This window comes from Lepidochelys kempii, chromosome 9 (assembly GCF_965140265.1).
Source record: "Lepidochelys kempii isolate rLepKem1 chromosome 9, rLepKem1.hap2, whole genome shotgun sequence".
NCBI classification, from domain to species: domain Eukaryota; kingdom Metazoa; phylum Chordata; order Testudines; family Cheloniidae; genus Lepidochelys; species Lepidochelys kempii.
Genome location: NC_133264.1, coordinates 5,478,206 through 5,505,887, shown reverse-complemented (window position 1 = coordinate 5,505,887; position 27,682 = coordinate 5,478,206). Strand labels below are relative to the sequence as shown.

General features: G+C 47.1%; 1 protein-coding gene across 3 annotated transcripts; it reads right to left on the bottom strand.

Annotated features, from left to right (window-relative positions):
* Positions 1-213: 213 nt before the first annotated feature.
* On the bottom strand, positions 214-27,277 carry PCYT1A (phosphate cytidylyltransferase 1A, choline). 3 transcript variants are annotated; one of them, XR_012160704.1, is made up of 10 exons: positions 27,142-27,277; positions 18,809-18,961; positions 14,293-14,392; positions 11,719-11,835; positions 9,954-10,105; positions 8,906-8,984; positions 6,112-6,254; positions 5,329-5,517; positions 4,357-4,632; positions 214-978 (listed from the first exon to the last, which is right to left on the bottom strand). XR_012160704.1 is itself a non-coding variant. In XM_073359070.1 (9 exons), exons 2-9 carry the CDS (start codon positions 18,923-18,925, stop codon positions 4,426-4,428), a joined length of 1,104 nt encoding a protein of 367 aa, XP_073215171.1. In that variant the 5' UTR covers positions 18,926-18,961; positions 27,142-27,277; the 3' UTR covers positions 214-4,425. The 3 variants fall into 3 exon arrangements, 2 of the variants coding, with proteins under 2 accessions (XP_073215171.1, XP_073215173.1); XM_073359070.1 differs by having other exon boundaries at positions 214-4,632; XM_073359072.1 differs by lacking the exon at positions 4,357-4,632 and having other exon boundaries at positions 27,142-27,275.
* Positions 27,278-27,682: the final 405 nt, after the last annotated feature.

The following is a 27,682-nucleotide window of genomic DNA, read 5'->3' as shown; positions in this document are numbered from 1 at the left end:
TTAACCAGCATGACACAGGGCATGTTTGGTCAGTAGCTCAGGGCTAGTTTCACACATAGAAGGGGAACTGGTGGGAAATCTGTTAAGAAAGGCTACGACTTCAGGAATTCTCTGGTCATGGTTTTACCTTGGATCACCTTTTCAATAAGGGACGGCAGATCAAGGGAGATTAAAAGCACTCAAATTAAGCAAAAAAAATATGTCGGGCACAGATTGACAAGGGTTGGGTAAAATGACTTTGCATTTATTTGGCTAAACATAAAAGCCAAAAGCCAACTCAGAACAAGCCAGGAACATGTGCGCACACACAGAGAAACCAATACAGTTAACAATGATTGAGAGGAGACATCCTGAGGCACCCTAGTGAGAGGAGCAATGCACCACACCGGTGTGTTTCAAGTACGACTGCATACTGTCCTGCTAAGACAACAAAACTCACGTGACTCCTAACTCGGTGCCCTGGCCTAGAGTGTCACGCAACTTGGGATTGCATTGATGGAAAGTCCCACTTTCCCCCTAGCACTCTGAACCACCACACCCTTTAGCTCAGTTCGTATCCCAGCATAAAACCTTATCCTGCAGCACTTTCGGAACAAGGTAAGTGACGTTTCAGTGAATGAAAAAAGCTGGAATTAAAATGAATTCCAAAATCCACATCGTTCCACGTATTTGTTTTGGAAAATCTAAGCATTGATCTCGTCCCAAGAAAAAACAAAACAACTGTTCTCGTCAAGCTTGACCCAAGTGGCAGCATTGCAGATGAGTTACAAAACTGTGGAGTTTTACACAGCTGGTTATGCTCGTGACAGACAATGTACTGCTGAGAATATTCCTCTCCTCCTCTCTCTCTATGGCTTTCTAGGAGTCAAACAGCAGCCAAGGCGAACACGTGCTCCATGTACCTGGCCATGTGCAATGTTCAAACGAAGAGTTGAAAAGACAGGTTCTGTCTCCTCGCTGGACAAGCTACATCCCATTCTGTATATGAAAGGAAGGCAGGGAATCGGAACACCATTAAAAGTCACAACAAACAACCCCTACAGGGTGGATCTGCATACAGGCTTCCTGCACAAGGCCCCCACCCCAGCGCGTTCCATATATATCGTTACAAAGAGGAGGGAAAGAATACGTTAGAATTATTAACTGCACTAACACATGCTTCGAGTTACAGATGGGCCTTAATCACACCTTCTACACTGGGCCAGGTTTTAAATGATTTTGTTAAAGAGTTTAACCCCATCACACTTTTTAACAGACAGGTTCCACTTTCCCTCCAGAAGCTTGAATAACTTTCTTCTGAAGCCCCAACTCACGTGCTGTTGAACATCACTATCACAGCTTCTTAGAGTCCAATCAATCGCAGCAGAAGCTGCTCACGCTCAGCCTTTGCCTGCTACTATCTCCTGCTTCACCTTTTAGCGTCACTCCACTGCCGCCTTTCCACATGGGACCGGAAGGACATTTGCAACGGCTTGGCTTCAAAGCCAGCCACCATATGCATGAGATCAGAGATCGTTCGAAGCCGCATCTCATATGGTTTTGCAGAAATTGACCCATATGGATTTAGTGGTACCAGGTTCCATCTTATTGCGGCAAATTCTCCATGGAGATCGATCTTGTAGTGGGGGAGAAACAAAGACTTCTCTCCTTCCTCTACTCTGTCACTTCCTCAGTAGGGTCTGATTCTAACCAGCCCCGTCCGACACTCATGAGCAGCTGTTCCAATGTGCAGGTGAGGCTCAGCAGAGACGCGCAGAATGAAACAGTCAAGTGATTATGATGAGGTAACACCCTGGGAAACCCAGCCTGTCCCTCATCAATTGTCATGGAGAACTTTGCTATGCTGAGGGTACAGTGCAGATGAAGGATTCCTGGCACTCAGCTACGTGCGGCAACAGACATGAAGTGTGCCAGACAGTGGACTCCATGCGATGACGCCGTCTTTCTAAAAGCCATGATATAAACACTGATTTGGGATTGGAGTGTCCATTTCAATTTGCAAAGTGAAAGGAGGAAGCAGGGATTGTTAGGTACAAGCAACAGTTTTGATATTCCTAGTTACAGGCAAACAACACGCCCCGGCTGCACAAGTGACCCCACCCCGGGCAGAGAGACCATGCAGTAGCTTCCCTGTGCAGGATTTAGGAGTGACTGGACACCATAAATACTGTTATCATCCAAAGCTACAGAATACTGTTCACACCCTGTGTTTAACGTGACTGTCAGTGTCCTGTGCTGCCCTGCCTAAAGTTTGCGATCAGGTGAGAAAACAGACTAAGTATATGCCGAAGGAGAGTGATACAGACATATGCCACCACTCAGATGCCGAGAAATTAAGAATTGTTTGCATCTCACCATTTTGGTGCCACCTCAGAATGCAAGTGCTCCCTACCGCTGCTAAAAGACTTCCCAGAGCCATGGCCATCCCTGCTGGGAGGAATCACTCACACTGGGGTACTGGGAAACCAAAGCTTTCCTTCCCCTTTGCCAGCTCTGGTCTCATGGGAAATATAGGCGTGGGGGAAGAATCGGTTTGACCAAGCCTGGTGGAGGACAAGAGTCTACACCAAGCCCCAAAGGTGGCATTTCAAAGAATAGCTTGACAGAGCTTTGAGGAAGCGGCCGCCCCTTTTAAGTACAGGGTGGTCACGTTCAATAGCTGCACATTACTGTGTAGGATGGTTCTAGCATCTGCCTTTTAGTCTCCACAGAATCACTGTTTCCCTGGATCGGACGTCATGGATTTTAACACCCGCAGACTTTGCCCACGAGAGTCTTAATCTGACCCCGTGGTCTATATGCAACATTCAAGGAAGCTCTTTCCAAGCAGGAGATGGCAAGGCAAGCTCAGGCAAAAAAACAACGTTGGGAGTTTCATGGCTGTAGATATGGCAGCTCCACCCCCTGGATGCTGGCTTCCAGGATAGAGTGTGTTCCAACAAGACCCACAACCTGCCTGCCCAAAGGACTTCCCTTGGGCATGCGCTGTGCAGGGACTCAGTGTTTGACACTGTGCTACACAGCTTACCCAGGGGCACTTAAAGCACAATATAAACATTTATTATATAGTTAATAGCAAAGCATCATTGGACGACAATTTCAAAAGAACAGGGGCTATCGGTTAAAATTAAAAATAGTGGCAGTTTCCTTTCATGCTATTTCTGCGCCCCCAAGAAACACCTAACGGACAGAGGTACCTGCATTTAATGCACAAATGATTTGACACCTATGTGAGAACATCGCCCTTCGCTGGGATAACATACCCCAGCATCTATCCGACTGTACATCAAAATGGACACAGAATTGGCCACGGACATTCTGAACAGCTCTCTTAGCAGGGTCTTCACCTCCCCGATAGGAGAGAGATCACCGCTCTCCATCCCTTTGTGCACAATAATGTAAACAAATACGGACCCGCGCAAAGCAGAGCGCTCAGAGTGGACGTTTGGACAGACCGTAATATGGTCAGCACACCAGAGACTGGAGGGAGATGCGAAGGCAGGAAGAGGACCTTTCTGAAGGAGCAGGCATATTTGTTATTGCCTAGCTGAGCGTACGTGCACACAACCACACAACGCATGTCTGGAAAGAAGAGGTGATGCTCTTCCCTCAAACAGCAGCTGATGGGCGAAATGAGGTTCTTGGCCTGAGATTTAGTGATGCTCCTAGATGCCTGCATGGCCGATAGAACATTCTAAGACAGCCTTTCCCTTGCAGAGGTGTACCTATTGTGCAGGTTTACTAGACTTTACAGAACGGCGCGTGACCCATTTGATGCTGGTGTGGCTGCTCAGATGGCGGATTTCCCACACAGGAGACAGGAGGCATGTTTCCACTATGAAACATTGGGAACCTCAGCTAAAAGAAGCAAGGTCAAGACACGGAGAGCTGGGTAGGTTCCTACTGGTTCCAGAAGAGTACGGACGTCTCTTTATAATTAAAAAATAGCTCATCTACTCTACCGCTTCCTGCGCTGTCTCAAGTTCACACCATATGAGGACCTGGCATATCCGTCATTCGAGAGATTCGGCAGCGATGGAGAATCCTGCCTTGGGGCAATAAAAGGCTGCAGTGGGTCTAAACAGCAGACAGACAAAAGGGTCCGATTAACTGTTCTCCCAATACCCCCCTGGCTGAGGTTTCACAGGGCAAAGACTTCAGTGCCACTCTCTTTAAAATACTTAAAAAAAAAAAAATAAAACCCACTTTTCTCTTGGAAACCATTGGAACGTAAACAATAAAAAGGGGCTGGGGATAGGGAGAACGTTAGACTGTGCTTCCCAGACAGTAGCCCTTGCACAGAGCAGATGGTGCCTCTTGGAGGGTCGTCAGAAGCCACGTTACCATTGCTCTCACGTTTAAAGTTCCCCTGGGGTGAGGAACTGGAATTCGGCAATCAGCGATTCAGTGTCCGCGGCCAGCCGCCTAGTCCTCCTCATCCTCGCTGATGTCATAGGCGACGGCGGATTGGTTCCTGGAGAGGTTGGCCGGCGAGGAAGGAGGGGTCTTGGTGGAGAAGGGCCAGCGGAAGGAGGGAGAGGGGGAGCGCTCATGCGTCGGGCTGCTGCTGGGGCTCTGCTTTGGGCTGATAGCCTGCAACATCCGGCCTTTGCCCTCCTTTAGCATGTGTTTCTAGCGAGGGGAGGGAAACAGGAGGGAGATTAACATTGTGGCTGGTGGCACGTTCGAAGGTGATGGGAATGGGTGTTGGAGCCAGCACTCGCAGCATTTATGGCTGCTCTGGCCCATCGCCATCCCATGCTGCGATAGGAACCCTATGGAAAAAACTCCACTTGCATGAGCACAAACTTAGCTGCAGTTGGACAGGCTCAGTGTCAATCAGTTCAAGCATCTACAGCACACAGCCTTAGAGGGCTGGGTAACAGAACAGGGAGCATTTCACCACTAGGCGCTCCGTTCAAATTAATGGCTGTAAGTTACCACCCTCCCATGGCTACTTGGTGACGTGTAAAACAAGTTGGAGGGGTCAGTCCAACTCTCGGGGAATCAGTGTTCTGAATAAAAACCAGCCGTGGCAGCTGGCACTAAGTGGCATCCATGTTGGTCATCTCAGACAGGCCAAGGATAAGTGATCCTTAAAGACTGAGCTACTTTTGCCTCTAGCAGGGCCTCCCTTAGCACATGGCTGATGGAGATGGTCTGGGAGGGAAGCTGCCACTGCACCCAGTGCTGTGGTTAGCTAGAGGACTTCCCTCTGCAGGGCTATCACAACAGCAACTCCCAGAAGCATTAAAGTTTACCAGGACGCTTTCTGAAATCCCCCACCCACCCACCCTTTGTTCCCCATCTCCAGGGTGAACTTGTTACCAGTGCTCCTTCTGGTCCAAACATCTCCAGGAAGTTGCCGATGAATTCCCGGGATTTCTCCTCCCATTTTTGAATGAGGTCAATGCTCTTTTCCTCCACTTTCTGGACAAACTCCTTCGATTTCTCCTCCACGTCCTTCACCCTCTTTTTCACCTTGTCCACACGTTCCTGCAGGTGATATTTCTTCTCCTGCAGAAGCAAACAATGCAGGGGGAAGGATTAGGACATGGAACACTTAAATTTTCACCTGTCCCATGGGCAATTACTCTTACTTTTTAGGATTTAAAGAGGCGAAGATAATTTGCTGGCAATAATAAAAGCAAACAGCACTGGCCCTAGTTCTGAGTAGCCAGAGGCTCCTGGACACACACAAGCTACGACTGGGAATGGATGAGGTTTCAATCAAAAACACAAAACGACGACGCTCTGCAACCTGCATCTGCAGCGTTCACAGCACAGTACGCAACCAGGAACTGTTCTGATGCAATCACATGGCTGACTGGCAGAAACAGACAATTTCACAGAAAAATTCTGATTGCCACTTTGTTGGCGTTGAATCTTCTGTGCAGCATTTCAAGGGGGAAAATGATCGGACAAGATCCTAGGACAGCAAAAAAAGCAAATATTGGCTCAGTGTGTGTGTGTGACTGGTTAGTCCTGCAGATTTATTACTACTTGTTTGTATTGCAGCCACTCCCCGAGGCCTGGGTCAGGATCAGGCTCACACTGTTCAGAAACAGTCCCTGCCCAGGTGTGTTTGCAGTCTAACACATTGAGACTCACATTTATGAAGCTGACGTTCAGCTCCTTGGCAGTGTATCCCCTCTGCAGGTTTCGACGGGCATAGACATCATAGTCCCGTACAATCCGGGTGATGATATCGGATGTGGAGATCCCTTCGGTCCTCTGAGTTGGTGCAAACATGCCTGAAACCAGGGGAACAGAATCCAGGACAGGTGTAGGTCAGATGGAAGTGAGGAGCTGCTACTGACTCTCAATATGCAGGCTGGGGTATTTCACAGGCTCTTAAAGATCATACCCTACTTACTATATATATTTATTTCCCAATTGGCCTTGGTCTATATTTTGACCCTTAGAAACTGTCCAGTTCTGGTGTCCACAATTCATGAAGAATGGTCAAAAACTGGATGCGGTTCAGAGAAGAGCCACAAGAAGGATTAAAAGATTGGAGAGTATACCTTCTAGTGAGGGACTGAAGGAGCTCAAGCTATTTAGCTTATCAAAGAGCGAGTTCACGGGCAATTTGATCAGTTTAAGTACCTACATGGGGAACAGGAATTTGACTGTAGATGGCTTTTCAGTCTAGCAGACAAGATCCAATGGCTGGCAGTTGAAGCTAGAGACACACAGACTAGAAATAAAGTTTTTGTTTTTTTGTTTTTTTTTTTAAACAGTGAGAGGAATTAACCACTGAACAGTTCACCAAGGGGTATGCGGGATTTTCCATCCCTGGCATTTTTTAAATCAAGATGGGATGTTTTTCTAAAAGATCTGCTCTTGTTCAATCACAGTGACTGGACTTGAAGCAGGAATTAATTGAGGGGAGTCCTCTGGCCTGTGTTCTGGAGGAATCCAGGCTAGCTGATCACAGTGGTCCCGTCTGGGCTTATCTACGCAAACAGCTCAGCAATACTCCTGGGCCTGAAACCTGCACTCGGAGGCACTTGGGCGGTGAGCCAGTGAAGTCTATGGGGTGGCACAGTGGCTGGACCAAGGCTGCAGAGTGCAAGTCAAGGGTACACTTCCATGGGTCTCTTTTACCTTGTGCAGGTGACTCCTCGCTCGCCTAAATGTACCGATTTCATAAAGGATGTAGGGAGACTAACCCATGTCTCCAACACACATCACTTAAAGCACCCCAAAAAATTTGACCGTCAGCCTTAGAGAACCTAACGCACCCAATAAAGGGTCAGGTTGCTGGCAGCAAAAACTTTATTTTCCTTCCCATGAGAAGGACCCACTGAAGCGTATCGTGCAGCCAGCTGACTGGACGGGAATCTGTGTTTGTCACTGACCGAGCACCCCCTGAGTGCTAAGTAGCATGCTGGAAGGTGGGCTCAGATTCTCCACCCACCCCTCCTTTGTTGGATCTCTGCAGTTATTTAATATAAAACTCAGCGGGGGGGTTGGGGGGGGTAAGCTGATCAAAAGCTGGACTCTAAATGAAGAGGAGCACCATTACTGGGCTCTGAGGAAGAGTTAGCCAATAGACTAAAGGATAACAATCACCCGGAAGAGAGCATGTTTCTAAGAAATGTACTTGGCTGGTTGGTTTGTACTCGTTTCTCTTCGCTATTGTTAGAGACGCGTTTTAATCAGGGAATCTCCAGCACTGAATTTGTGATACTGTGCTGAGGATACCAGCCCATCGTCATGGAATGGGCCGTGACAGGACAAAGGAAAAAAGACTGAGAGGATGCTGCCTTTGTCTGAATACAAACAGCACTGGTAGCCATGTTTACGCTGGAGGTTTGTCACAGCAGGACAAGAGTCAAGGATAGCGTGATTTTCCCATTTGCCCATGTCTTTCTCTTTTCACTCTACTGTGGTGGCTCTTTTTCCTGTGGGGCTGGGCCTAGTGCCCTGAAGTGGGTGCAGCCTGGCACACCGGGTTGCAGTGCCGCTCCAGTTTGGCCCGTACGACCCAAGAGGGTGTTGGCCCCAGCCCTGCGAGACGGGAACTGCAGGGTGAGCTCTCTCTCCAACCCACTCTCCCTCCCTGGTCCTCCTCTCCTCACCCAGCCAGGATTAAGGTACCAGTGTTTCTCTGGGTGCTTGATGCTCCTGGCGTTGGGCAGGGAAAGGAGAGGGGCATTTTTTTAAAATCAAAAATCAGGGAGCGGTCACCCAGGCCTCTTACTAAATTCACCGTGACTGCTCTGTGCTTTGTGACAAACATGCCAAGAGAAATTTGCCGTCCTACCCATGACATCAAGTATGAAAATGTTGCAGTATGAGAAGGTTACAGTCATTTAAGCCCAACAGATGTGAAAACTGCATCCTGCATTTTGCTTTTTCAGTGCCATTTTTAACTAAGAGACGAGACATACTTGCTATTTCTAGAATGGAGACTGAGGGATACAACTGTGGATCACTTATTTTGCTAGGTATTAGATAACAAGCATGCGGTCGTTGTTACCTAAAGGATGTATCATGAAAGAGCAGATCCACCATACCAGGACTAATGAACTAAAAAAAAAAAAAAATAAATAAAAAAGAAAAAAATTATTTATTTTTTTAACCGTGACCATGGTATCAGCCTTTGAGACCCAGGGCTTCTGTTTACTCCACGTATCACAGGAGCAGCCATGCCAATGTGGTGCAAGCCTAGTGTGGAAGAATCAAACTTTTAAGCACTCCGATCCCATGGCGAAGGGAGCAGTAAAAGAACCTGGTCAGAGGTGAGCTCAGTCTCCCAAGACATTCAATCCTTGCCAAGCTGGACAGTAACTGGCACCGACTAGAACACTGGTTTTGCTAGAACACCTGCCTCAAGACCCACCAGCTAGTGCTAGATGGTAAAGGCTACAGGTCACCACCACGACTTATGCCTCACCTGCTTCTTTTATGTGTTTATAAACATCGTCACTCCCAGCAGAAGAATATGGGATGTCATCATGGGCAACAAAATCAATCTGGGAGTTGAAGAAAAGAGTTAGAATAAATCTTTCCTTGAATCCACAGAAGGTACCTTTTTATGTAATGACCAAGTAACGGTTAATTACTTACTGCTGAGCACCTGTGTACAGGTACGGAGCTAGCAAAGCAATGAGGAATGTCAATGTGCTTTGCTTTCGAAACAAGATTAACCCTCCACAGCCCAGCCCTCCTACACAACCCTAGACAAGCCTACGAGTGCACGCCAAGGAGGAAGACAACTGGAGTAAGAAGCAAACGGCAGTTTCAAGCTTCAAACAGCGTTATAAACCAAGTGTATTGTTGGCCCGTAAGCAGTAGCCTGGTGCCAGCAGAGGGCAATATCTGATGTCCAGAGGAAGGTGAGAAAGCTCCTTTAGTGCATCTGGACGCAAATTCCTTCCTGACCCCTGCAGCAAATAAGCACGTGTCCTGAAGCAGGAGATTTGATTCACCTTCTCTCAATCTGCACAGCCACAAGTGTTACTACTGGCAGTAAAACTACCAGCCCCTTTTAAAAGCCAGCCATGGTATTTGCCTCTCTAAACTCCTGCTAGTGGAACTTCACCCACGGGCCTGTTACTTGTTTTGCATTTACCTGTCACTAACTTTGAGTGACCCCTTGTTCTCATATAAGGGAACAGCAAAAAGGAGGGCTCACTATGATGGATCCCCCCTGGATCTGGCTTCCTCTCAGATTTTGACAGTACCTGCCATTACAGGCTAGCTCTGCTCAGGCCCCTAACCTCCTCAGAAATGAACATGACCCGTTATACCAACTCATGGCACAGTCTAGGACGTGTAACAGAAGAGGGTTGCTGGCACGAATGATCAGAGGGAAATACAGCAAGTACTCGGAATCCTGTACCGCCGGTGCGTGGAAGGAGCATGGTAGTTACAAGTGTGCGCACACAGCACAGTTGCCTGATTGTCTGAAAGCACCTGGCAGCTCTACTGCTGCGTCTTACCTGGTGCTCTGCCAGGAACTCCGGGGTGAGGGTCCATGGTGCGTTTCTCACCACTTCATCCACGTAGCGACAGTGCTGCACTGCATCGTAACGCTCGCTTTCGTTCATCACCGTGAAGCCTTTGAGGTTATGGGTCAGCTCATCGCTGCACACTGCAGAGCAAAAGGTGAGTTCTGTTAGTCTTCTGAATACCCACCCTGACCCCCTCCACTGCCCGACTCCACCGTCTGCCCCGTGCAGCATGAGAGGACTCTGTGCCAAGACCGTGGCAGATATTCCAAGCTAAGCGGGCTCAGGAGTTACAGTTCAAGTGCCACAAGAGGTCTTGGTGATTCAGGAAGAGAACCCAGCTTTCAACTCCCAGTCTACAGCCCTAACCAGTAAGGCAGGGGTTCACAAACTTCATTGCTCCAAGACTCTCTTCTGACAACACGACCCCTGGAGGGTGGACCAAAGCCTGAGCCTGCCCAAGTCCTGTTGCGCCAGGCGGGAGGGGCCAAAGCTGAAGCCCAAGGGCTTCAGCCACAGGTGGGAGGCCTGTAACCTGAGCCCCCCCACCCGGGGCTGAAGCCCTCGGGCTTTGGCCCCAGGTAGTGGGCTCAGGCTTTGGCCGTGGGCCCCAGCAAGTCTAACACCAGCCTTGCTGATCCCATTAAAATGGTGCCCCGACCCAGGTTGAGAACTACTGCAGTAAAGCATAGGTGTGAAAGGTTTGGAGGTGGAAGGGGAAAGAGAGCGCGTTACGGAGGCGAGGAAGCCTCTCAATTCCACTGATTTCCACACACTGTGAAGAATACAGCATTATTATGCAAAATTGGTCAGTTGACTGGCTGGTAACCCTTCACCCCAGGCCCTCAAAGGCTCTGAAACCCATGCTGCTTGTTGAAAGAAATGATGAATACAGAAAAGTCAACTTTCCTTTAAAAGCTAACAGTGTTCTTCCTCTTTGATTGTCAGTACTGGGAGCACAGGGCAGCTCTATGGACCGCCACGAGGTGGGACACAGAACTGCCTCATTTACATAAGGGATAACTTGGGTCCAGACCCCTGACACCTAGCAAAGAAACATCAGAACCAAACAGGTTTCTAAATTTAGAAATGCCAAAACCCATCTGAACAAATCAAACTAGAATAGAATGGGTTCATGGCAAATCATCCAATCACCAGGCTGATTAAACCATGTGAAATAAAAATCAACAATTCTTTATTAACTCTATGTAATAATTTGGGAAGGCCCAAACGTAAACAGGCCGATCTCAATTGATATATTGCTGCTCCAGCCGAACAGCTGATATAGGGAGGGTGAAATCACTCCCAGCTTGAAGCTAACATTGAGACTACGCACACAGAGGGACAGTTTCTTATTCTTCACCTGCTCTGGTTCTCCAGATGAAGGCTCAGAAAGTCCCCTTTTATTTTTTGGCACTCAATGCTTTGAACAGCATTTCTTGTCACACAAAATTTAGATCAACGCTTAGACTAACTCAGTCAGAATAGAAAGTAGTCCCCATCTTTAAAAAAAAAAATTTCTGGAGTTCCATTTTTATAGACAGGAACATTTGTCTCCCAGCACTGCACTCTATCCAATTCAATACTGAAGAGGACGAGATTACAACGTGGCTGCCCTTTGAGGTGCAACAAGTGCAAGGCACCGTGTAAGACGTTAAGGGTGGGACAGTGCAAAGGAAACTACAGGTTGCAATCCTACCTTTGACATGGTAAACTATTCCTGAAAGGCTGCCAAAGTCAAGAGACCTCTCCTTACCTCCCACAATGAGATATGTGTTCGGGAAGAGGTTCTTTGCCTGCATCAAGGCCCGGGCATGTCCAGAGTGAAATAAGTCAAATATCCCATCAGCATAAACCCTGACTGGTCGATCCACTGAGCATAAAAACAAACAGACGTTATTCATGGAGAGCCATTCCTGGGGAAAGCATTTGCTGGCTGCGCAAAGACCTAGTGAGCCTTGGGTTCCTTGTGGTTGTATGTGTTGTTACAGAAACAATTGTCAGAATGTGGAGCTGTAGCCAGAAAAGGTTTGAGAGGGAAATTGCTGGTTTGTTTCCGTTAGGAGTTAGTATATGGGGGTGCCAGACTAAGCATGGAATGACATTCAGAGACAGACTTAAAACCGAAAGTGCCATGCCTGGTGTTCTCATGGGGCTAAGTGCAGCTGCTCTGAGACAAGGTGCACACAGCACAAAGGGAAACCTGGGGAAAATGCAAACATCCAACATCGCCATTCTACAGGAATCAAAATGCAACATGCCAACGCTCTGCTCAGCAACTGACTACCAACAAGTGACTAGCCGAAGACATTTCATGGGTTTGTCTTACGTTTGCCAAGCAGGCTCCTGGAGGAAATCCTGGAGATCTTCCCAATTCCCCCCACACTCCATGCTGAACCTCACTACTATAGCTGTAGTCCTCCAATTCTGGAAGAATGGCCAACGAGAATTCCTGCTCAGTATGACTCCTAAATCAACCAGGCAGGGCTATTACTGAGCCAACCTTTAGTTCCTGCTTCCAAGGAATGACAAGCTGCACTGAAAATCATCTCGAGACTGCACAAAACAGTCCTGCTAGGCCTTGGGGCTGTCAGATAATTTCATGGAGAAGCTACTGCTGTAAAGCTTTCCCTGGATGGGGCCAGAAGGTTCAGCCCCATTCGGATTAATGGCTATTCCATCTCTTAGTAAAGAGCAGCTCGTTTATTTCGATACTTGAGCTCACACATGCTTAACTTTCACCCACTGTTCCACATTCAGCCTAAAGGATATTCGAGAGCCCATATACTACTAAAACCACAATGGACTTCTTAACTTCCACTTTTCTGGGCCAACACAGGACTCTCTCACAGCTGTGGGACACTTCACCCATCCCGGAAGTTATCTGACACACGGCTCTCTGGCCAATCTAAGCCAGCCAGACAAGTCTGAGCCAGTGGGAGGGCACTTGGTAGACAGGAAGTGAGACTGCTTCATATATAGAGGGCAGCATTTAAGGAGGCCTGAAGCTGAGGGAAGGAGAATCAGATAAAGGGAGCAGCAGGAGGATGGGACTGGGGGGCAGTGTGGGGGAAGAATACAGATGTACAGTAGTTAGGGACACTATAGGCCATTGAAGGTGAGACAGAGGCAGTCAATTAAGGTAATAAAGTGAGTTTTGCTGGAAAGGGACAGATGTTAGATGATGCAGATGAGCTGTATAATGAATGCTAAAAGACAGTAATAATTTATTACTTGCAGAGCCAATCTGATTGATCCTGAAGGTGTTAAATGATTCCATAGAGAAACCGAGGAATCAGAGATTCGAGACCTCTAACCCTGATCTGCGGGCCAATACAGGCTTGGTCCCTGGTGTATGTATGTGAGAATGGGCGTCTTGAACTTTCTCAAAGCATGTATCGCAGACAACAGGTTGGAAATCTGTGTGCTAGCATTTAGATCAGTTTAGATTTGACCGTGCAAAGCCATGGGGCTTCCAGAAATTCCCTTGGGAGACTGCTCAGTAGGCCTTGACAGGTCATGAGATGAGTAAACCTCCTTTAATGACTTTATTGCTATTTACAGAAAGAAGTGCAGTGCTTTCCTTACAGCTACGAAGCTGGCACCATGCAGGGCTGGGTACGATCACGTACTTTGAACAGTCAGCAGAGGAGTGCGGCCCCTAGCAGGTGTTACTAGCACTGCCATTTTCATGCTTCTGAACAAAACCTTGACCAGTGAGTAATACACCATTCTACTCATACAGGTGACTAGAAATCGGCACCCTCCTATTCCCAGGGGCAGATCTGCTGAGCATCCTAAAATTGGCTATCTAACGTATGCTGCTCTATCCTTCAGCGTGCAGGCAGGGCTCCTCTCAACGTTGCCACCGTTAAGGGTATTTGTTTTGCTCACACGTCTTATACTTGTCACGAGACAAGTGATTTTTTTTTTAAATCCCTTTTGGCTTCTTTACTAGTCTAACTTTTTAAGTTGTCTCAGTTGTCGCAAAGAAGAGGGTTAGTGTTGATACTGCTCTTCAGTAACTCAGGAAGGTGGCTACAAGCAATATTAGCACTGAGGAGAATGTAAGCTCTTTGGTGCAGGAACCTTCTCTTACAATGTGTACGTACAGCTCCCAGAACAGAGGCCCCAATCTCCAGGCAGTCACGTAATACAAATAATAATAGTCTTAGTCCCCAGGGTGGATATAACGCTCCTAAATAGCTAAGCAGGGCTCCTTCCAACCTGACACAAGGGAGGATGAAACGCTTTAATTCAGCCAGGAGAAATCCTGGAACAGCACATGTGTTTAGGTAACTGCCTTCTCATTTGGTTTTACAGTACTTACAGGGGGTGCCTTGGGTCGCCTCTTCCAACGTCAGTCTGACATACGGCTTACTGTAGTCCACTTCAATTTGATCTGAAAATGGAGCTGGCTCCCTCAAGCCCTAAATAATCAGAGAGAAAAATAGCTTGCAACCCCCCCAAGGTTCAGCATTTTACACAGCCACAGCACAAGCAAACCGGGATGGCAGGGGAATTATGACAGCCCAGCAATTCAATAGCAGACACGCTGCACTAGGAGAGCTTTGTGCAAAAGGTGCTAATGAGATTTACTGATGTTAAGCCCCAACACGGTCCTGGGGGGTAATTATCCCTAGCTTATGGATGGAGAGAACTGAGGTGAGCTGAGGTTAAGTTACATGCTGAATCAAAGGCAAAGCTCAGCAGAGCCCAGGGCACAGATTCCCAGCTGGTGTGAATGGACTTCAGTGAAGCTATGACAGTTCACACCAGCTGAGGATCTGCCCCACGACTCCTTTACTCCCAAGTCCTCAGATCTAACCACTGGACCAAACTGCCTCAGCTGGACCATACTTTGAAACACATCTCCCCACGCGTAGGCTCCAGTGTGGTAACATGCCAGCAGTTACAGGTATCAGAACACAAACTATTAGCACAGAAAGAGAAGCTGCCTATAGCCGGTCTGACTCTCCAGGGAAAGTGTTTAAAAGCACCGATTTGTAAGCCCTAGAAGGCGGGAAACCAGTCACATTCTGTGGGAAAGCACAGAAATCTGATGGAACATTACAGGACTTCCCCCACACCCCTTTGAAACTACCTGCAAAACCAACATGTTGGTGGAGTTCAGAGTGAGAATTAGGAGGCATAAAGTCCAATTATAGCTACTGTAGGGCTGATTTCTTCTGGACCAGAACAAAGCATCTTACCCTCCAATAAGCAGCCAGCTCAGTTTCAGCTAAATGACCATGTGGGGTCTGTGACTGTTAGAGACTAACTTTCTCTTTTAGCAGGAAGGTGTGTCACAGCAGAAGATTGCCCTTCCCTAAATCAGATGATGAGGAATCAATCTTGCTAACCATTACACTAATGTTGTGACTTAAGCCAAACTACAGCTGCAAGAGATTTCTCAGCAATTTCACCCTGCACACTGTGGTGAGCACTGGCAGACCTTCTGCAAGTATTGCAGATGTCACTCCCTATTGGAGTTCTAAGCTGAAATGGATCTCTTTAAGTGCAGTGCATGGGAAGGCAGCAACCTGGCTGCTATGCTGTGGTGAGCTAATGCCCTTCAAAACCTTCTTTAATGAGAGTATTGTACTAAGTTTCTGGCCTCTTACATGCCATCTTGTCCATTACAGTCAGAGGCCTTGGGTCTTCTGGACCTTGCGGGATACAGAGGCAGAAGTGGCATCGTTCCTACCTCTAAATTTGTAGCATGCTAAATTTGTAGCATGTATCTCCTCACTTCAGGGATTCTAAATTAAACTCTTACATTTAATGAGGCCAAAATCCATTCCTCAATACAGCCTTCAGATTTCCTATTTAACACTCAATTCCCCTTTGATTTTTTATTTTTTTCCCCCAATACTTCCATGCTTGCCTCTGTTCTTATTGTTATGTTACCTAACGGATCACACGAAACCCTCCTCTCTAGATTAAAAAAAACAGTCTTTCCACCAAGTAACAGGGTTGGGGTACACACCCTGAAATACTGAATATAATAGATGATCAGAACAGGGCTATAAAGTCAACTGGGCTTTTTATTACTGTCTGCTGGGGAACTTTAGCCCTGCAATCCTCTAAATGAGCAATCAGATCTTCAGTTACAAGTATCTGCCAAGAGAGCGTAAAGTATCTGGGTGACACTTTTGCCCTTGCAGGATCAGGGAGCCCTGCTCTAAACTCCTAGGAATAAAACCTTTCATGAAAGAAAAGAAGTAAACTCCAGAGACCCACACGGAGTCTGCACCTCAAAGAGGCTGAGGTATTCTGAAGAAGGCTGGCTAGAGGTAGCATGAGGAAGCAGTATAAGTACAGTTCGCTTTGTGCTTTTTGTGATCAGAAGCCCTTACAGGGCTATGAATGTAGCACCAAAGAGGGTGGGTGCGCACACGTCCCCTCCCCGTCTTTAGATGATATGTTACAAGGTCTGTTGGTTAAAGCACAGCAACTGAAGTCAAGAAGATCTGGGTTCTTCACTCAGCTCTGGCACAGCTGCTTTAGCAAGTCATGTCACCATTCTGTGCCTCAGTTTCCCCATCTGTAAAGTGAAGACACTAATTTTTACCCATTCAGCTTTGTAAAGCACTTTGAGGTCTTTTAATGGAAGGTGCTATTGAAAGGCAAAGCTTCGTTCGTAAATTTGGGAAGGTAAAAGGTGAAGCTGAAACACATTGCAGGTATTTTTACGAGCAACTTTGACCCCACAGTGATGGGGGAATGGATGGCAGCCAGCTCTGACAGAAAGATCAGGAAGGAAGAACTCTAGAATGTGTGATACACATGAGCCCCATGGAGTAGGAGGGAGAGAGCTGCCACATAAGGACAAACCTACAGAGTTACAGCAAGGGCAGTATGAAGTCAAGGCAAGCTCTGGAAAGAAAGCATAGATTTTGGCAATGGTGATCCCAATAAACCCACCCTTCATGTCTACTTGGGAGGTGGAAGGAGAACACAGATCAGGGTCTGGTACTAACAGTGAGTGAAAACAGTGGGCCTTTTTTGGAGGGGGGGTGGGGGGAGAGAAAAAGCAACTGAGTTATAGTTTTAGCAGTGTTAATGATTTAAAAATACAAGAAATCAGCCCGAGAGAGACTCTTCGAGAGGCACCATCAGATTAACGGAGGGCTCAGCATTTCACTTTTGTAAAACAAGGCTGTACTGAGCCCAGTACAGACAAGAAATGTTCTCATGGATTATTTGAAAACTCTCCTGCAGTGCTGGAAACACAAATACAGCTTCCTGCTAAATACCTCAGAATCAGAAAGTGAAATCCATTAAACACACAATGAGACTAACCAGTCTACCATCACTGCAGAAGGCAAACCAGGGTGCATAAAAATAGATTTTATAAAAATCAGATTTTATTCAGCATAAATATTTAAAAAAAATAAACCTATTTAAAAATTAAATTTGAAATGATAACCTATATGAAAGCCTAAACTTGCCATATTCTATTAACATCATTTAATTTAGATAAAAATATAATATTCAAGCAGTACGTATTCGCTGTGGAAGTTTTAAAGAAAGACAAACCAGTGAACTTGTGGCAGTCACTAGCTAAGCACCTGGAACCAGAGTTTGCTGAAATGCTAAACAAGCTTTTGACTGACAGAAGCCTCTTTTGCAGGTTCAGAGAGATTTTCTTCATTTCACTTTATTCAACTAGTTCAGTTCAATAACTAGGTTCATGGAAAGCTGAGAAATTGGGAGCTGAAAGAGCAGGAAAGCTTGTTTTCCTTTTCCAATCTGTGAATAAAAATGGAGGTTTGGGCAGATGAGAACTACTAGTTCTAAAATCTTGAAGGACATGGTGACCAGAAACAATCAGCTCAGCCAACACTTCCCTGGTTTAGTAAATCCGTTTTAAATGTAAACCATGTGTGGACTCAGCACATTTCAGATAGTTTTATTTAACTAATTAAAAAATTGAAAATACTGGTTTTATGCATTTTTAACGCAATTCCAATTTCCATCCAAACGCAGCCTGACACAAATCACCACACACACAAATCATCAACCTGGCAAATAAGAATGCAGTCACCATTTTCTAACATCATGAAAATGTAAAAATTAAGAAACCAAATAAGCATGTTAAGCTATATAATTGCTTAAATAAATGTGTACAGATATAGCGTATCCTCGGGTTAGCAAAAAATAGTAATAAATTTAGTACCTAACCAATAAGGATCAACCTCACTTTAGGAAAATAACTAAAGTTCAAATGCAAAACAAGATAAAAATTGATTATTTATATCAAGGTTTCCTGCCTGCTGATTGAAATCAATCCGCCTCAAGGCAAGATGTTAATTAACATTATTTTGGTTTTAATAATTTAGCCCCCAAACACTCATGCATGCATGTGACTTTAAAGCCACAAGTAGTTCCATTGATTTCAGTGGCATTATTAATGTGCTTAACCACGAGTAGCTGTAGGAACATGGCCACAAGTGGGTCTAAGGAACCAGTATCAATTTTGTTTAAAATCGCACTTACGTCACTAAAGAAATTAGAACTGTGAAAAGCTGATTTATTTCAAGTCTGTTCACATCCACGCCCAGAGTGAACCACCACAATTACCACAAAGAAGCTTACCTCAGCTGGCTTTGGACTCTATTTTTTTTATGTCTGTGTTGTAAGTATGTACATTAGTGTGAGCAAAGGAGGATTTCGAACCAGCTTTGCAAGAAGCAAACAGCACTAGCCGGGCTGCACTGCTCCGCCTCTTTCCCTGGGCACAGAGGATGTTTTACTTTGCCCTAATCAATGTAGCAACATGAGTATCATTCAGCTGCTTTCCAAAAGTGAAACATTTCTGATCAGAAGCCTTGCTTACTTACAAACGAGTGACGGGACATTTTCGGAGGGATTCCATCCAGCTCTGTTGCCCCATTGGGTCCTGACCCATCTTTTCTTCTCTTCCGGGGATTCAGCCTGGACGAACTTGGTGGCTCCATCACAGAAGAGGTGCTTGGCAAGGTCTTTCCAGCAGACTATAAGAATGAAATAAAAAACAAGAAATATAAGAGGTATTTCACTCAGGAAGGGCTAAGAAACCAGCCAACAATGGGCACTATGTACAAAAGATCAGCCCAAAAGCACCTGAATCAGGAGGCCTAGCCAGTTGTATGTGGCATCAGGTAACAAAACTTCTTGACAAACAGTGCCCGGTGGGAACACTGAATAATTTCTCTCTGCAGAGCAGCTCCTAGTCACAAGAATGACGAGCGGGTAATACTCAGCTGGCTGGAGAGAAACTCCCTCAGGCAGGAGTTGCAATATGAGTGATGATATCATTAGCATGAAGCTAGTTATGCTATTTTAGTATCTGAGTGGCAGGCCAAAGATTAAAATATGCCCAGTCCACATGTCTGAAGGGTAACTGTGTACAATTTCCCAGCACTCATTTCAATGATAAACTGGATGCACAAAAAGAACCCCCACACAACAAGACAGCTGATGGGTAAAGCTGGATTTCCTTTGCGGGGGCGGGGAGAGAGAAGAAACCTTGCCAATGAACTAATTCATGACTAGGCTATTTGCAGTGATCTCTCAGCTGTTAACTTCCAATATGCCAGGAATTCAAGGAAGCCCCACACTGCTTGCTGGTGAAGTGGAACTAGGCATTTACATGAATGGGTAACACTGGAAAATCTCAACTCCAACTGCCACAAGATTTAAAAGCAGATGCTGGATTTGCAAATTTGTGACTTAAGACTGGGTTGAAGTTTTTCCTTTACTAAATCAGCTATATGCATCGCCTCTCGTCAGAGAAGACTGGCATGCCTGGGAAATATGGTTCACACCCAAGTCTAGAAACTCTAATAATAAATGCTCTGTGGATTTAGGACTCTGCCCCCCCACACATGCAGTGGGTCTCCTGGAACACTTTGTAGGGAGCGTCTGGATTCTCTGGATTGACAGTGAACCTACTGCACGAAGAGAGCAGGCTTATACCATCACTTGAACGCTACCCTGACCCTCCTTGAAGCATATGATTGTATATTATCAATCTCTGCAGACTATCACTGCTCAGTTACACCTACTGGATGATTTAACATAAAGTGGTGTTGGATGAAGCTCCATCAGCCAGATCCTACAGAGCTTTTTGAAAGACGGGCCTTTAAAGGGACAACTATTGGTGGGCACTTTAGGAGCACAGAGGATTCTGTGTTTGGGAAAGTTCCGGAGTAATGAGTCAAGCAAAGATAAAAGACTACTTAGGAATGGAGACTAGAAATGTGCTTTATAACATTCCCAATTTAGATTCAACATGGCCTTACACAGTGGTCTCCAAAGTGGCCTGGACTACTATGTTCAGCTCTAGGCAGCTCAATATCAGAAAGGTTTCAGAGTAGCAGCCGTGTTAGTCTGATGGAATTCACAAAAAGAAAAGGAATACTTGTGGCACCTTAGAGACTAACCAATTTGTTTGAGCATAAGTGATGAAGTGAGCTGTAGCCCACGAAAGCTTATGCTCAAATAAATTGGTTAGTCTCTAAGGTGCCACAAGTACTCCTTTTCTTTTTACGAATACAGACTAACACGGCTGCTACTCTGAAACATCAGGCTGTATCTAACCATAGGAATTCTTAACCCACCCAATTTCTGAACAGAATGTGCTCTTCTTAATGTAGCAGCCTGCCTAGGAGCGATCTCAGAGTGACTCAGATTTCCATTCACTGTATTTCAACCAGTGAATGAATGAGCACAAACGCGCTCCTTGCTGAGATACTGCAAGTGTGTTGCTGCCAGATGTAAAGGCTACCGCAAGTCAAAGAACTGTAAGTTCCTCCAATGGGCAATGCTGTTTTATTGATTTCTGTCTATGGAATGTTTCAGAGTAACAGCCGTGTTAGTCTGTATTCGCAAAAAGAAAAGGAGTACTTGTGGCACCATAGAGACTAACCAATGCCATAAGTACTCCTTTTCTTTTTGTCTGTGGAATGAGTGACTGCCTGCGTTCAGGGCTAACCCTATCCCATCCCCGACATCTGTCAGCGCCTCTTCACCACTCACTCTCCCTTTTGTGTTTCCTCCCCACTTACACTCTTCCTGTGCCCACCTGACTCATCTCTTTTGGTGCATGCCCTTCACCTCCTCCCACTTTGGCTAAGGTAGTTCGGTGGAGAGCAGCACCCCTGGGTGATGGGGTGGGTCAGCAGGGGAAATGGCCACACATGCACACAGCTTAGGGAAAAACCTGCTTTAGAGTGTGCCTACACTGCAATTAAAAACCTGCAGCTAGCTCGTGCCAGCTGACTCGGGCTCGTGGGGCTCAGGCCAGGTCATGTTTAATTGTGGTGTAAATATTCTGGACTGGGCTGGAGCCTCAGCTCTAGGACCCTGCAAGGTGGGAGGGTCCTAGAGCTCAGGCTGCCTGAGCCCAAATGTCTACACTGCAATTAAACAGCTCCTTAACCCGAGTCAGCTGGCTTGGGAGAGTCGCAGGTTTTTAACTGCAGTGTAGACATACCCTAAAGCCACGTACATGTAAGTTTTACCAACATACGTGGAAGCGTAGGCCTGGCCTCAGACAATGACTCAAGTATGCACTAGCTACATCAATGTCAAGCACCAGATCCAACTCTGACTGGAAATCAGAGGGAGCCACTTCCAGAAGAACTGGATTGGACACTCAAAGAGGAAGTACAATTCCTGTAGACACGAACATGAATGCAGCTATTTGACAAAGCAAATTTTGCAACATTGCAGGCGTCAGAACTCCTCTTGCCTGTGGTGAGTGAGAAGCTGCCCCCCAGTGAGTGAGAGCTTTCAGCAGCTAATTTCTGCAGAATTTAAGCTTCCATTGAAAAAAGAGTTCTTGCTCTTCTGGCTGCAAAGAAAGCCTTCCAAACGTGAACAAATTATTCTTTTTATCATCGTAGCGCTTAGGAGCCCTTCTCACGGATCAGAACCAGTGGACGCTGTGTAATCTCTCTGACCCTTAGGACACAAATCTGCAGGGCTGAGAGCAGCATTCTGTTAACTTCACTTCACAGTGAGCCTTCGGCACAGTTTCAGAGGGGCAGCCGTGTTAGTCCGTATCAGCAAAAAAACAAGGAGGACTTATGGCACCTTAGAGACTAACACATTTATTTGGGCATAAGCTTTCGTGGGCTAAAACCCACTTCATCAGATGCATGCCGTGGAAAATACAGTAGGAAGATTTATATACACAGAGAACATGAAAAAAATGGGTGTTGCCATACCAACTGTAAGGAGACCAATCAATTCAGGTGGGCTATTATCAGCAGGAGAAAAAAACCAACAACTTCTGTAGTGATAATCAGGATGGCCCATTTCAAACAGTTGACAAGAAGGTGTGAGTAACAGTAGGGGAAAAAGAAAAGGAGTACTTGTGGCACTTGTAACACGGCTGCTACTCTGAAACCTGTCAGGAGGGGAAAAAACATTTCCCCATGCTAATTTTCCCCCCCTACGGTTACTTGGAAATGGGCCATCCTGATTATCACTACAAAAGTTTTTTTCCCTCCTGCTGGTAATAGCCCACCTTAATTGATTGGTCTCGTTACAGTGGCACTGCATTCTGCATCTTGAATGGTGCAAGACAAGGGGGGGCAGGGAATGATCCTCTTTAAAATGCTGAAAATACCCTTCAAGGATGCCCAAGTCCCTTACGGATACAAATGCTACAGAGCTCAAGTCACCCACCACAGAAACACAGCCACCTCTGGGGTGGAAAGTGGTAGGCGTTTCACAGAACACAGAAACACTACACAAACATTTGAGGATGGGAGTGAAAAATAAGGTAGACAAATGAGATTACGGGACACAATTAGCCGAGTTTGGCCAGGACATGAGGATTAACCTCCATGTGGAATCTTTAGTAACCACCAGTGGCAATTCTTGTTGCTAATTTGGGGGCTGATCTCAATGGAGAGATGTATATTCCTTGATGAGGGTGTTAATGTTTTGTTAGCCAGGTGTTGTAGTACTGCTGAGAAACAGACCCTACAATTTTGAATATATACCATCGAAACACAGCAATGGAATGAGGAGCTGGCCCAACTGCATTCCACTGGAAGAAAAGAGTTTCATTAAGAGAAAAATGTTGTTTGCATATGAACAGGGAGGGGCAGAGAATAAATTCCACTGCTTCATCATGAGGCCTCTCTAATCTGCCTGAGCATTTCACAGTCACTGTTACCATCCTGGTCAGGTAGTCTGTAATGTATCCCTACTGCTATATTCTTATTATTCAAGCATGGAATCACTAGCCATAGAGATTCTACGGTACAGTTTGGTTCATTTAAGATTTTTACTTCATTTGTTCCACACTTTTTTTCACATATAGTGTCACTCCCCATCCAGTATGATCTGTTCTGTCCTTCCGATATATTTTGTACCCTGGTATTACTGTATCCCACCGATTATCCCCATTCCACCAAGTTTCTGTGATGCCTATTATATCAATATCCTAATCTAATACAAGGCACTCTAGTTTGCCCATCTTATTATTTAGACTTCTAGCATTGGTATATAAACTCTTTAAAAACTTGTCACTTTTTAGCTGTCTGCCATTACATGATGTAATTGAATGGGACTTTTTTTCTTTTGACTGTTTCTCAAAGTATTGTTACCGGAATACTTTTTGCCTCTCCATTAGGGCTTTGGCCAGCACAGCTATGTTGGCATAGTCACAACCCCTTGTCTGACATAGCTATGCTGGCAAAAATTAAGCATAGATCAGGCCTTTGTCATGTCTAGATTGGACTGCAATGTGCTCTAGGTGGGGCTACACCTTCACTCCATTTGGAAGACAAAAGCTAGTATAGGATGTGATGATTTTGGCCGTGTCTATCTTAAAAAGTTTCGCTGCTTTAGCTATTCTGGTGTAGTTAAAGCAGCAAGCTACAATACTGCAAATTCATTTATGCTGGTATGAAAGCTTATACCAGTTCCAGCTCGGCAGAGCCGAACAAGCTATACCAGCCATATAACAGTGTAACAGTTTCTACACTGAGGCTTTTACCAGCAATAACAATGTTCGGAAAAAAAAATTTGCATCCCTTAACTACCATAGTTATGCCAGTTAAACTTTTTAAGGGTCAAGCAGACCTTGTTTGTTACAAATGACACCAGCACTCTGTGATCTGTGGAGTTCAGTGTGTTGGTTTTAACGTATGAAGCCTTAAATGGCCTGAGACCGTCCTATCAGAGTCCCCCTCTCACCCCCAAATAAGAGCACCACATTTGAAATCAGCAAAGGCACCTCAGAGGGAGCTTTTTTGGTATTTAAGAGAGCTGTGGGTAGGGCATTCTCCCTAAAGGCCACTCATCTTTTAAATTCACACCCCTCCTTCGTCCAAAATAACCCAAATGTGGTGTTGATGGGCCATACATGCCACACGGCCCATCTGTTGAAGCAGGAAAAAGGAAAGGACAGAGGTGATAAGGGTAAGTTGTATACAGCAAAAAGAAAAGGAGTACTTTATGACTTGAGAGGAGTACTTCTCAAATTGGGGGTTGGGACCCCTCAGGGGTCACGAGGTTATTACGGGGGGTGGGGGTGGGAAGGGGTCGTGAGCTGTCAGCCTCCACCCTTAACCCTGCTTTGCCTCCAGCATTTATAATGGTGTTAAATATACTAAAAAGTGTTTTTAATATATAAGGGGGGGTCGCACTCAGAGGCTTGGTATGTGAAAGGGGTCACCAGTACAAAAGTTTGAGAACCACTGTTATATACTCAGTGGTGGACTAATGCCAAGAAATTGTTATAGAATGACCAGTCAGTGACAGTTTGAAGGTGTAACATTTTGCAAACCACTAGAGCTAACCAGCTACTTATTTAGATTTAAATGTACTAAAATAATAGTAATAAAAAACCTTTTACCCTGGTCTCTAGGAGCTGTGTTATCAATTTAGAAAAACAATACAAAAGCCATTACCAAACCAAAACCAAAGCACACCTCCCTGTCCCTCATACGAAGTGCCAGTCAGCAAACACAGGTAAGAAATCAAAATCTCCCCTCCTACTCCCTATACCGGGGTTCCCAAACTTCACTGCACTGCGACCCCCCCTTCTGACAATGAAGTTACTACATCACTCCAGGGGTGTCAGAGTCAGAGCTGGGGAGGAAAGAGGGCCGCACCCAAGCCCCACTACCCTGGGTGCAGGTGGAGCTTGGGCTTCAGTTTCAGCCCTGGGCCCCAGAAAGTCTAATGCTGGCCCTGGTGACCCCGTTAAAATGGGGTCACGACCTACTTTGGGATCCCGACTCACAGTTTGAGAACCGCTGCCATATACAGGTTTCAGAGCGGCAGCCGTGTTAGTCTGTATCCGCAAAAAGAACAGGAGGACTTGTGGCACCTTAGAGACTAACACATTTATTTGAGCATGAGCTTTGGTGAGCTACAGCTCACTTCATCAGATGCATTCAGTGGAAAAGACAGGGGGGAGATTTATATACACAGAGAACATGAAACAATGGGTGTTACCGTACACACTGTAACCAGAGTGATCAGGTAAGGTTAGCTCTAATGGTTTGCAAAATATTATACCTTCAAACTGTCACTGACTGGTCATTCTATAGTAATTTCTTGGCATTAGTCCACCACTGAGTATATAACAGTGGTTCTCAAACTTTTGTACTGATGACCCCTTTCACATACCAAGCCTCTGAGTGCGACCCCCCCTTATATATTAAAAACACTTTTTAAGATATTTAACACCATTATAAACGCTGGAAGCAAAGCAGGGTTAAGGGTGGAGGCTGACAGCTCAAGACACCTCCCCACCCCAGGTAATAACCTTGTGACCCCTGAGGGGTCCCAACCCCCAATTTGAGAACTCTGGTATATAAAATTCCAGACACCAGACCAATGTAGTTTTAAATCCACAAACTCAACAACTCTGTGATATACTGCACACATCTTCAGGTGTATAGGGTAGACTTTTTTTGGTCTGGATTTGAGCCAAACATGGTGCCCACATTAGCCCAGAAGAAGTCAGGAAAAATAACCCTCCTACCACACAGCTAGATAAAATAACTCATCTGTGTACTCTGCTTCAATTCAACCAACCCTAATCTCTGACTCTGTCACAAGCCACAGGGAAATGGAGCACATATGGGTGGGAGGTATGGGGGAGGGTGTGGACTCTGATTCTGCCATTACTACCAGAGATAAGGAAACGGAACAAAAGGAAGGACATTCAAAAGCAAATACTGTAATGGGGCACCCTTAGCAGTCCTGTCTGGACACAATAATGGGCACTGAGATGAGCAGGGTGGGGAGTTTATGCTCCTCTCCTGGAAAATCTAAGGGAGGAAGCCAAATCTCATTATACCACCCCTTACGCCCCATACATTCCCAACCAGTGCTCCCCCGAGCCAGGTATCCCCTGCCAGTGGCCCACCCAGAGCTAAGTTGCCCCCATACCCATCCAAACCAGGGTCCCTTCAATGCTCCCAGAACCAAGTACCCCCTTGCTCCCCAGCCAGTTACCCCCCACCGAAATAAATGCCTCCTGTACTTACCCAAGTCAGTGCCCCCTCAACCCACCCCAGAGCCAGGTACCCCCCAGCCTGTGACCCCATGTTCCCCAGAACTGAGTGTCCCCAAGCCAGTGCTCCCATGCTCCCCAGCCAATACCTCCCCCCAGAGCTACATGCCTCCTGTATTTACCCAAGTCAGTGTCCCCTCAACCCCCCCGAACCAGGTACTCCCTAGTCAGTGCCCCCAGCCACAGCCCTTCCAGAGCCTAGTACCCCCCCACCCCCACCCAATGCTCCCTTAACCCCCAGAGCGGGGTACCCCCCACCCAGTGCCCCCCATGGTCCCCAGCCAATAGGCCCCCAGCGCCGAATGCCCCCCCACACCCACTCAAGCCAGTGCCCCCCCCGCCCCCACAGCCGGGTACCCCCCAGGCAGCACCCCCCCCGGCCCCGGAACCAGCGCCCCCAGGCAGCGCCCCCCCGGAACCAGCGCCCCCAGGCAGCGCCCCCCCGGAACCAGCGCCCCCAGGCAGCGCCCCCCCGGAACCAGCCCCCCAGTCAATGCCCCCCCACACCCACTCAAGCCAGTGCCCCCCCCGCCCCCACAGCCGGGTACTCCCCAGGCAGCGCCCCCCCCGGCCCCGGAACCAGCCCCCCCAGTCAATGCCCCCCCAGTCAATGCCCCCCCGGAACCAGCGCCCCCCCGCTCCGACCTGCCGGGCCGCTCCGCGCTCCCTCGCCGGCCGAGGCGAGGCGGGGCGGGGCTGGGCGCGGCCGCTCCCGGCTCCCTCGCTGGCCAGCGGGGCGGCCGCCCAGGGCGCTGCGTGTCGGGCCGGACCGCACGGGAAGGGACCAGCCGCGCGCGCGGCTCCAGCGGGGCCCCCGGGAAACCGCAGCCGGCACCGGCGTTCCGGGCAACCCCCGGGCCGGCCGGGCTTGTTGTGGTAGGGTCGCCCGGTGGCGCCGGGCCGGCTGGCGTAGGGCTGCAGGGCGGCTGGGTCTCTTGTTGTGGTAGGGTCCCTGGCGGCCCCGCCTCAGCGCCCTGCGCTTGTTATTGTAGGGTCGCCCGTGGACCCCTGGCGTGCCGCGTTGCTGGGGTAGCGTTGCCCGTGCGCCCCGCATTGGGTGTCGTGGGGTCGCTGCACACCCAGGGCCAGGGGGGCCGGGCTCGCTGTAGGAGGACCACGGATGGGCCGCAGGCCCTGCGCAGGGGGGGTTTGTTGTTGTAGGGTTGCCGATGGGTTCCACCTTTAT